General features: G+C 39.3%; 1 protein-coding gene across 4 annotated transcripts in view; it reads right to left on the bottom strand.

The window, feature by feature from the left end:
* TEK (TEK receptor tyrosine kinase) overlaps window positions 1-5045 on the bottom strand; it is a 98645-nt gene extending 93600 nt beyond the window's left edge. For 2 of the 4 annotated variants that reach the window (XM_077912195.1, XM_077912196.1), the window contains exon 1: window positions 4477-5045. In XM_077912195.1, coding sequence (XP_077768321.1) covers window positions 4477-4528 — 52 coding nt within the window. In that variant the 5' untranslated portion in view covers window positions 4529-5045. The remainder of the gene's footprint in view (window positions 1-4476) is intronic. The other 2 variants (XM_077912197.1, XM_077912198.1) reach the window with 1 other exon arrangement.
* Between the last annotated feature and the right edge of the window lie 7189 nt (window positions 5046-12234).

Genomic DNA, 12234 nt, shown 5'->3' with positions numbered 1-12234 from the left:
AATTTATGTGCCCAAATCACAAAGACACAGCCTATATAGTAAGTGAACTCAGGATTGGGGGAAGAAGATCATGAGGAAAAGTTGGCCTAGGCAAGTTGAGTTGAACTGTGTTTGTAGAGTAGGCATAGAGAGTGTTATTTCCAAATGGATTGAACAGCATGAATAAGAGCCAAGAGGAAAGAGTGCATAGATTATAAAGATGGGCCTGATTGAATGAAAACTGTCTAGAGCAAGGATAAATGGGTAGATGAGAAGCACTGGATGTCCATGTGGAGAGAGACAAACATAAAATTTGTGGAACTGGACTATGTTGAGGTCTTCTATGCTTCTATGAGCAGAAAGTGATTCCCTTACATGCTGGAAAATATTAGACTAGTCTTAAACTAGCACAGAGGCTCTAATAGAAACACTTCTTTTTAGTATACTAGCTTCATTTATTAAGGAAGTTCTTACTGCCTAAGCTCTCTACTTGCATCATCATCCTGATGCTCATAATGACTCTGGGAAATAGGTCCTTTCATCCATAAAAGAAGAGAAAACAGTGGCTTCGAGAAATCAAATAACTTTCCCATAGTCATCCAAGTTGAGCTTAACCCCAGGTCTGTGACTTCACAATCCATATAGTTAACACTTTCTCCTGCATTCTTAATTGGCTCCACCTCAGTCCCTTAGAGCAGTAGTTTCAGAAGATTTGTCATAGCACATATGCACGTATGCTTTTTTCTCATAAGGCATGTTGATTGAGTTAAAATTCAGGAGACGCACCCAGTTTGGTTTCATTGCACAGAGATGTTGGTGGCATGTCTGAACTCTTCTCCACCTAAGTGATCAGTGAGGAGCCACAAACAGTAAAATGAAAGTGATGTGAAAAGGAAGTAGAGTAACCATCACACTCCACATTCTATAGATGATTCTGATAGATGATCACCCAATCTATGCCTGAACACCTCTCCAGTGTGGGAACTCTCTCCTCATGGGGATAGTGATCCAATTTTAGAAGGTTTCCATCGATAGAGCCAAACTCCCTTCATCCCTGTATCGTAGATCTGGCAAGATACAATGCCAATATGGTGTCTTCTATATGGAAACCCTTAAAACACTGCTTTTTCATCTCTTTTCTCTTGGCTAAACAGTACCATGTGACATGGTTTCTAAAGTACTTAACTTACTGTTTACCCACTATACTTGCTGTCAAATTTCTCAAGGTCTTCAGTGTTTAATAAATATTATCTGAGCAGTAAAGTGATTACCATGTCTAATTTGGACCTGATATTTCTACTAAAGTGAATGGTTGTAACTTATATATTACGTTTTTAGTAAGCAGAGCACATGTTGGCACCTATGAATTGTATGCATCACCAAAATAGAGGTGTTATTCACTAGAACTTTTAACAAACCAAATCTCTCTCACACTGAACATACATACATAAATTTATTGAAACCAAACTTTTAACTTGACATTCATCTATTTTGAAATGCTATCTTTTGGGTTTGGCCCACTCATCCACCCTAAGAAATCATTTGCATCCAGATTCTGTGCTCTAACTAATAAGCCATCTATAGGGAATAAGCAGGTTACACAATGACACACATATCTTTTTAGGAGTAGACAAATTAATAAAGTCAGAAAAATTTGGAGCCCACCCCCAGAGGACATAGCATAGTCTTCTGAAATGGACTTGAAAGCACTCTTCCCTCCTGGAGGGATGTCTTAGAATAACTAGAACTCTTACAGGAAGCTCTCCCAGCACAGAGCTGAAAGGGAAATGCTGACATTTCCAACAAAGACAATGCTTAGGAGGGAGCATCTGTGCAGAAAGCAAAACTCCTCCCTGCGAGAATAATTCCCAGGTGTGTTTCTAGCTCCAGCTTCTAGTCCTCCACCCTTGATTACTCAGACTCAATATAGCCTTCCAAGATCAGCCCTAATGAAAAGGTTTCATCTGGGACAACTTCTGTGACCTTGTAACCGAATTTCCACTATCATTCCAGACAAGATATCCACTATCTCTGAACCCAGGGTGTTATTTAAAATGTCAAATGAAACAGGAAAGAGATATGAAGGCACACTACTAGAGACTTCCCATAGGCTCAATGTTGATCATATAGGATCTATATACAACTTCAGACAGAACAACCTGGTTTGGTAAGGATGAGAGAATAGGGAAAAGCTAGTATGTTCATTAGAACTTGTTTGTAAGTTGGCCATGATTCTTATTTGGGAGGGGAATGTACCAGAATCTAGGTGAGTTTGTAGAAGTCTTCTGAAAATTTTATACCTTTTCCAACCCTCTCATGGATCAGTATCTACCACCCAGAGCCACTTTAACCGAGACAAATGTGACAGTTTTTCAGTCCTGTTTGTTCAGAGAAAAAGGAATCAGAAACAACCCACTGAGGGCACCTGGATGGCTCAGTGGTCAAGCATCTGCCTTTGGCTCAAGTTATGATACCAGGGTCCTAAGATCGAGTTCCACATCAGGCTGCTCACAGAGAGCCTGCTTCTCTCTCTGCCTATGCCTCTGCCTTTCTCTGTATCTCTCACGAATAAATAAATAAAATCTTAAAAACAAACAAACAAACAAACAAAAAAAAACCTTCATTGGAATAGAGAGAGAAACCCATAAGCCTTAAATCCCTTGCTCCATTACTGTGGTCTATCAGTGGAGTTTGGTGTAAAGAATGGACTCCTGTGCTTGTAGACATGATCATGCTGGATCTTGTTGGAACGACCAAGCCTTGTGTATTCATGTCTATGGAGCATTGTACTGGGAAGGTAAGTTAGGATTCCAATACAACAGACCCACCCCAGAAACCAACTTTGGTAGTGTCACCCTTCCTTTTTGGTAGGAGCATGAAATCCTTTTCCTTGGGTCTTTCCCTGTTAAAGTCAGGGTTATTTTTCCAAGGAACTAAAATCTAAACACAGAGCAACTATTTCAGCCATATAAATTTTTTTTTGGTCTGATTTTACATCTGAGACTATACTGCAAATTGCTATGACACAATCACTTTGAGGGAAAAAAGTGAATTAAAATTGGTGTGCATGCACGTGTGCACACACAGGTGATTTAATTTAGAAGGTATCTCAGAGGAACTATAAACCCCTACACTTTGCATTATTATAATCCCTGGTGCAGAAGATTTCATGTTACTGATAAATGTGTCACACAGAAAAGAAAGCAAAATAAAAATAGAATCATGATAATTATTTGTTTTAAAGGTGCATATCATTGAAGAAATCAGCATTTCTATGTTAATATAAATAATTTGTACAAAATACTGAAATCATCTCAGCATTTTATGTTATACATTCTTAGTCTTAAAAATATTATTAAATCTTCAATATAATCAGGTGTTGAAAGCAAACTGAAAAGCTACGAACACATTACATGCAATTCTCTTATCTTGGATTAATTTTTTTAAAGATTTAATATAGCATTTTAAACAGAAAAGTATGAAAATGTAACACATACTTATGTATGTTTGGATCAATTTCTAATAATATAATATAGTATGCAGCATTAAATTCAGTACATTTTCTCAACTTCATTTCCAGTATCAATTCTATTTTTGTTACAATAAATAGAATGTTTTCAAACTAACAGGAAGAGAGTGATGGCGATTATAGTTGTAATTTACACTTCAGATTTTGATATCATTCTCAGCCAGTGTCCCACAGGGTGAGTGAACATAAGAGGCATGCCACTATCTGGAGAATCTGAGCAGCAGACACACCAGATCTAAAAACATCCAAGCCCACCATTTCTTAACTCTGGAATAGGTTTTGATACTCTCCTGTGCCCAGGGATCTGGGTAATTGCCCCAACTTTCATCCCATTGGGTCAATAAAGACTTTATAAATTACTACATGCCAAATACTTTTTAAAATGAAACAAAAATTATATAGCCCTGACTCCAGCTCTAAGAAAAAGAAAAAAAATGCCTAGCATTTGACTGCTTTGATTAAAATAGGATATGGATATGAAATCCTTATAGAAAGGCATTTTTGTTTTCATTTAAAAATGACAACCTGCACATTACCGTAAGTGGGTCCCCATAATTCTCTGCACTGATTTCATTTTTAAAAAATTATGGAAGATTTTTTTGAAGCAGGTAAAACTGGGTTTCTTATTTTTTTAAATAAGGAAACAATCCCAAATGAGGAACAGTAAAATCGTGTATCATAGTTAGTGAATCTTCTACAAATAAAATGACCCGATCATTTCTCATAGAGTCTGTGGCAACATAGGTGGCAATTATGCAGAAGTGAAACTCTAGAAAATCAGTTCAATGCCACAAAGACATTGCATTTTAATCCTCATATATATTAAATGGAAAGTCCTAGAGAAACAGTGCTTAGGCCACAGCTGCCCCTTGTTAATCAGCACTAACAAATGATGAGAAAGCCCAGAATCACTGTTTAAAAAAACAACAACACTAAATTAAAAAAAAAAAAAAAAAGCCAAACCTTACCAGAAAGGAGCAAGCTGACTCCATAGAGAACTAAGCCGGCTAAAGAGTCCATGCTTCCCCAAATCTCTCCATCCAGTTTCCACAGATGTGCATGAGGTCCCAAGGATCCTTTCAAACACACAGAGGTTTGTGACTTTCCATTCGTATGTTCTACTAGGTCTTGTTTACAAGTCGGAGGCAAGAAGGAACAGCACAGAAGCGGGCTGTAACAGTCTCATTTCTGTCTGAGCACAGGGAGTTTTAAGTTCCTTTTTCCTGTTTCCTTTGTAGATTAGGATGGGAAAGGCTGTATCTTAAAGGCATTTGGTATCAGCAGGGCTGGGGGCACTGCAAGCCCTATCCATCTTGCAATTCATCAAAACACTTCTCTATTGCTGTTGCTTCTGCTGCTGCTTTTGATGCTGTTGTAGGGATAGAGGAATTTTTGTTGGGAGTCTGGGTCCTGGTCGGTGTTTTCAGGAACAATAGGGGTATCCTCTCATAGGCGGGAAACAGAATAACAGCCCTCCACCTATGGATGGTATGTGGTGATGACCGGCCCTTCTCCGCCTCCAACAGCTCTCCTACCACCCTGTCCACCTGGAATCCCTGACAGAGGGGCTTTCGGGTGTGGGGAGGAGTTTTGTGTTTGTTTTCTCATTTTAACCCACATGGTTTAAATTGGGAAAGGAAGGTTTCCATGATGAGAGAACACAACCCAAAGGCAATTAATTTGGGTAATTACCGGTGAGGTCAATGTACAATGCAGCCATGGACCAGAGTCCAAAATTGTCAGCCTGTTTTCTTTCACACAGATGGTTTATTTGTTGGCCTGAAGCCAAAAATATCTGTGCTGCTGGCTATAGCTTTAATTTTTATTAACAATTCATCTACAGGTGATCTCATTTTTTAAAGTACTTAGCCTAGAAGAATTTAAATCATGAAAGGGATTTCATGGTTTTGGCCAGTGGTGTTTCAGAAGCAAATTATATACAAAACTTTAAAAATAACCTGTGTCAAAATCTAATATAAATGATTCAATTGGGATAAAAATAGCATTCATAAGAGCAGAGGGAGTACATAGACCAAAAAGAAAATACCCATTGGCGTAACCATACCTAAAATGAAATCAGAAACTCTAAATTTATCCAGAAGATAATTTCTCCATAACACAAACTATGACTTCAGAATAAAGTGTCAATGTTCTTTGATCACCCTGCCTTCAAGCCTGAAGAAAGGACTATTTGCTCCTCCTTTGCCTGCTCACCATAGGATTTCTGTCCATAGGATTTCTGTCCTAGAAATGCTCATCATAGCATTTCTGTCCCAGGTTTTATCACATCAGTGGTGATCTTGAGAACCAATGGATGTTTCCAGTCTTCTCTGGTAGAAATGCACAGGCTGTTTTCCAGCAGATCTGGGTTCAAATACTTACTCAGCTACATGTTTACTTAATCTCTTTGAGTCTCAATTTCAACAGCTATAAAACAGCAATAATATTTACAACATGGGGATTTTTGAGAGGATTAAACGAGGCTGGCACAGTGCCTAATTCATAGAAGGCTTTTGTTAAATGTTAATGTATTCATTTCCTTTAGTCTTTCCATTCAGTCTCTGAGTTTGGTCCCAAGCAATTCTTCCAGAAAGCCATTCTTTCATCTTATGAAATGGCTTTAAGTTTGGTGTTATAAAGAATCAGGCAGGGAGTTGGGGTTTCTGGGCTCTAGTCCCAGCTCTGTTTTTCCTGTGAGGTCTTGGACGAGTCATTTCCCACTTGGAGGCCTCAGTTTCCTCAACTGTAAAATGAAGGATTTATACTGGATGTGACTAATTTCCCTCCAACTGTAATGGTTCATAAGTCTAAATGACTAAATTGTCCCCTTATAGCATCTCTACATGGGTTTCTAGGTCCTCTCATCTGGGCACTTCAGAGAAGATGCTAGCTTTATATCTCTGTCATTGTGGAACCTAGAGGGTCACAGATGTGCTCTATTTTAAGAACATGGTGGCTCAAACTTTGTGAGGTCCACTGGCCCCAGGCCATATGGAACAGCAATGGAAAGCCTTGGAAATAAACAAACTCCAGGGCACCTGCCTCCTCAGGCACAGCTTCCTCTGTTTGTGCTTGATGGCCCCACAAGGAAGTCATTGCTCACATGCCCTCCTGTTGGCTAGTTCTTGTGGGCCAAAGATGCTACTACCTCGCTTCCTTTTCTGGGCTGCCTCCATCTGTTATTTAGAAAATCATCTCCGTCTCATCTTTCCCCCATTATCTAGGTAGGTCTACCCCTACCATGAATTGTAAGTTCTCTCTCCTTCTCTTATCCAGAATAGGTGACTCAGTTTTTTTCTTCACTCTGTAATCCAGAAATGTTGCTCATTTTGAAAAAGGCAGTGTTGTTCCATTATCTAAAAGAGGTATGTAGTTTGATCTCATCTTCCATGTAATCTTTTCTAGTGCTATCCAGAGTATTGAGTCTATGTAATAAATATTCCTAGATTTCCTGAGGTTATGATTATATCTCCAGTCAAAAGGCTGAGCAACTTTTCTTTGGGATGTCTGAATCTTAGTATGTAAATTCCTGATGTAAAGTGAAGATCACTGGGGGCAAAAGTGGCCAAACATGCTGTGCTCCAACTTTCTGCCCCGTGTATGTCGAACATGAAGAACCAATCAAGAAACAATAATACAAGATTCACCAGGCACTGTGGGGCCAATAGGTCAGCAGAGCTGACTGGCAACATGCTGGGAAGTTGCAAAATTGGATGGCATGCCAGAATTTCCAAGGGAAGGGAGAGGCCACTTCCACGTCTGGACAGGACTCTCCCCAGTACATAACGTATTAAGGAAATACCACATACTTGGATATGCCACAACCCTTCTGTAGATAGTTGGCTGTGGCCATCATCAGGGCATCTCCATCAGCTCTCCACCCTCAGCAGCTCCATCCACCTGGAAAGTCGAAATCATCTTCCCATCATTGCCTGACCAACTCCTCGCTACCTTTTCAGGTTCAGAAAGGTCTTCCCTGACTGCTCGATAGAAATCAGATCTCCCCTGTTCTTCTCTCACAACACCATGTCCTCTTGTTCATGGTGCTAATCACAACTGGTAGTCATACATTTGTGTCCTTATCTTTATAATGTCTGTCCTCCTTTTCATAAGGCAGAGACCATATCTAACTTATTCACTGAATTTTCAGACCTGAGCATAGTGTTTGACACATCATAAGCCTTAACTAAATACTTAATGAGCTAATGAAAACACTTTCATTATTACTCATATACTCACATCTCAAAAAGATTTTGGGGATGCCTGGGTGGCACAGCGTGATCCTGGAGTCCTGGGATCGAATCCCACATCGGGCTCCCCTCATGGAGCCTGCTTCTCCCTCTGCCTATGTCTCCACTTCTCTTTTTTTCTGTCTCTTATGAATAAATAAATAAAACCTTTAAAACAAAAAAAAAGGGATCCCTGGGTGGCGCAGCGGTTTAGCGCCTGCCTTTGGCCCAGGGCGTGATCCTGGAGACCCGGGATCGAATCCCACGTCGGGCTCCCAGTGCATGGAGCCTGCTTCTCCCTCTGCCTATGTCTCTGCCTCTCTCTCTCACTGTGTGCCTATCATAAATAAATAAAATAAAATAATTTAAAAAAAAATAAAAAAATAAATAAAACAAAAAAAAAAGGCTTTAGACTCAGGCAAATCTAGATTCCAAATTAGAGCTATAATCGACTCACTGTATGACCTGGGCAATTCACATCTCTCAACCTCAGATTTCTCTTCTTCAAAATGAGGGATCTGGGTGGATCAGTTCATTAAGCATCTGACTCTTGATCTCAGGGTCATGAGTTCAAGCCCCGTGTTGGGTTCCATGCTGAATGCAGAGACTATTGAAGAAAAGAAATGAGAGGAAATAATGCCTATTTAGCAAGATAATATATACATAATAACTGGCACAAGTAAATATTTAATAAAGGCTTTCTACAGATTCTTTCCTCATTCACGGCCACCACTACCACCCCTGGACTGTTATATAGAGCTATTTGCAATGCAGAAATAAAGTCCCACACAGTCTAAGTAATGTGCTCAGCTGTGGGTAGCAGAGGGAGTATTAGTCTTTTGCAAATTTAATATATGACTCTTTTTTGACATAGTTCATCTTTAGACTACCTCATGCAAAAAAGTAGATAAAGAGAAATATAGGAAATATCATAAACACCAACAGGGTATACCCAGACCTTAGGAAAGTACATGAAATTAAACTTTGACAGATAATGGAAAAAGCTTGACAACACTGAGGAATGTAGTCACTTCTCATTGTGCTTCCAAAATAGTAATTGCTAATATCAGGACCTGAGAGCACACTACTGCCTTGCTCCAGGAAAATGAAAGGGAGCTTCCTTATGAGTCAAGCTTACTCAGTTTAATTTTATTTTTCTACACATACTTACAGCAGAACAAAAAAGAAAACCAAACCAGCAATGAGCAAACAAAATAAATAAAGCACTTGGCTGATTTGTTGTTTTCCATTCTCTGGTTTTTGCACTTAACAGAGGAAAAAACAACTATAGAAAACATTAAAAATTTTTGAGACAGATTAACAAAAATATTAATGGACAATAAAAAATGTGAAGAGATGCAGAAAGTACACAATGTTACTATAAACTGGTATTACATTAGAAGTATCACAAATAGGGATCCCTGGGTGGCGCAGCGGTTTGGCGCCTGCCTTTGGCCCAGGGCGCGATCCTGGAGACCCGGGATCGAATCCCACATCAGGCTCCCGGTGCATGGAGCTTGCTTCTCTCTCTGCCTCTCTCTCTCTCTCTCTCTCTCTCTCTCATAAATAAATAAAAAAAAAAAAAAATTAAAAAAAAATATTAAAAAAAAAAAAGAAGTATCACAAATATGTAGCAAAAGCTATAGATGCATATATTTTAGCTGAGAAAATCCACTTTAAATTTTTTTTTATTCATGAGAGACACAGAGACAGAGGCAGAGACATAGGCAGAGGGAGAAGCAGGCGCCCTTTGGGGACCCTGATATGGGACTTGATTCCAGGACTCCGGGATCATGACTTGAGCCAGAGGCAGATGCTCTCAATCACTGAATCACCAGAGAAAATCCACTTTTATGATATACCCCAAGCAAAAGTTAAAGATGTGCCCCAAAATGTATGTATAAAGACATTATAGAAGCATTGTTGACAATAATCAAGACATGGAAACAAAATGGATCATTTATATAAATCATGGTATACAATGAAACAGACAAATGTCAAAATCTGGTGGAAGCATACTAACAATGAAAGATGTAAAGATGTTTATAGTATATTGTTGACTGTGAAAAGTCAAAGTTTGAACAGTATAAAATTTATACACATTAACACATGTGTGCACTCTGATATATATGATAAATATATGCCAAATTTTTAAATGTTATTATTTCTATGTTGTTGGGAAACAGATAATTTTTATTTTCTTCTTTATAACTTTCTATAATTTAAACATTTTAAAAAATACTGAGCTTATTTGTACAAATGAAGATTCGGTGAAATCCTTGAAATCCTTGAAGCTGACCCAGGGCAGTAGGATGTACCTTAAAACACCCACTGGCAAATATCGAAGAGAATTGAAGTGAAGCTCAGCATCCAGGAGGTGAGCAAACAGATTTTGGTGCTGGCTTCCCACAGTGTAGCCTTGGCATCATCCTGCCCTTTGCAGGGCTGTGGTCACCGAACCTCCAGCACTATCACATCTGTCTTCTTAAGGACTTTCATGAACTTTTATGTGAACCCATTGTACTTAACAGCGGCTAGCAGAAAAGGAAGGGTCATCAACAATTAAGTCCTGGCCTTCTGCCAGGACACCACAATTAAAGTGGCAACACCCACTCTGGTCTAGAGCAGAGTTGATGCCTACAGAAAATATGGAAAATACCTGACCCTCCACGAACCTCATTTACTCTAAATCTTTTTTTTTTTTCTTTTAGCATCTAAATGACATGGACTACACTTATTGCTGTAGGAAGAGACACAGATATAGATGTAGTTTCTGCTTTTGAATCTCACAATTACACTGTCCTAGCATGACAACAATGCATCAAAACAGGAAAAGTTAAATAACAAAATCAGGCATTGTGTGGTTAAATACCAAAGGGTGGTACTAACAGTAAAATTTTTAGTAGTCTTTGCTTTAGCCCCCAAGGCACCAGTTCTCATGCTTGCTTTTTTTTTTTTTTTTTTTTTTTTTTTAATTCCCCTGCTCTCTTCTTGGTACAGGAGGCATCCCTATGGATAGAATGTAAGCCCATTGAGGCAGAGACTCTGCAGTTCCTTTCAGATGATCCTGTGATATTTTCTCAATGGTTTAGGAGAAAGAGTAGCCAGGATGCCCTGCAACCACTATGAGACCAATATGCCACAGACTGAATAGATTGGGGGTATTTTTCATGACCCCCCCAAAAAAAACCTTCAAAAAAGATTAAACTCCTATTCATCCTTTAAAATATAATTCATATGTCACTTCATCTGTAAAAACTTCTTTCAATAGGGAGTTAATGATTTCTAATAAACCACTCCATGACTCAGTGGCTTAAAACAACAAATATTTATGTACCTCATGATTTTGCCGGTCGACAGATAGTTCAGGCTCACCTGGACAGTTCTGATCTCGCCTGGCCTCCCTCATTTTTCTGTAGTCAGGGATGCAAGTTTTATTGAGGCCATTAAATTAATTAAACAAGGAGGCCATTAGACTGAGATGGCTCTAAAGCTATGTAGGCCTATGTAAGTAAACCAAAATCAAGGCCTGTAAATTCCTTGAGATTATGCAGTCACCCCCCTCTCCCCAAGAACAACCAATCCTAGATGCAACAGGTGGAAACATAGACTTCATCTTATGGTATGAAGAGTTATAAAGTTATAATGCAAAGGGCAAGAATTTTTCAAATGAAGACTTCGGGTCATTTTTTTTTTTTTTTAAGTTTGTTGGGTTTTGTGCCTTGGCCCTTCTCCCAGGGAAAATCTAGAGCCATTCCTTCTTGTTTGTGGCCTCTGACCTGGAAGCAAAGGGAAAGAGGTGAGATGATGGCCTGCTACCAGCTGGAGCACCTGCAGTCCAAGTGCTTAGGCACGGGCCACTTCGACCTCCTCAACTACTTTGCTATTGCGGAGAAGGAGAACAAAGCGTGAGTCCGCTTCTACTGGATGGAGAAGATGCTGTAGCCTGGCCGACCGCCAGCCAACAAGTTGGAGGAGAACTGACACCCGCATCTTATCACCGCTGTGCGGTAGCATCGCCTGAGTTCCTCCCGTTTGCCGTCATTTCCGTGTGTTCCTGCCCCAAGTAGACCTATTCTCCATGGCTTCTGTACTCCTGCTTCCCTTGTACAGAAGTGCTTACTAAGGGCGTCCTGCCTGACCTGCCTTCCTGTGGACTTTTCGGAACACAGCATTGGAAGACCTTCAGGACCCCAGAGAAATGAAATAGTGAAGAGATCCTAAAGCTAGCAAGGGAGGGGAGAAGGCACTGAAATGAGATGGGGTTTGGAGGTTCTTTTTTGACTAGTTTGATTGTCGTTTTTTCTGTAAAGTTTAGAATTTTTTCAGTCTCAAAAAAAGTTGTTTGTTGAGATATAATTTATTTGTATACAGTAAGATTCCCCCCTTTTAAAAAATTGTGGCATAAAACACATAACATTTAAATTATAACTATTATTAAGTGTATGTTTCAGTAGTGTTAACTGTGTTCATATTGTCATGCATCAGATCTCTAGG

This window comes from Canis aureus, chromosome 10 (assembly GCF_053574225.1).
Source record: "Canis aureus isolate CA01 chromosome 10, VMU_Caureus_v.1.0, whole genome shotgun sequence".
NCBI lineage: Eukaryota > Metazoa > Chordata > Mammalia > Carnivora > Canidae > Canis > Canis aureus.
This window is presented reverse-complemented; position numbering and strand designations above follow the sequence as displayed.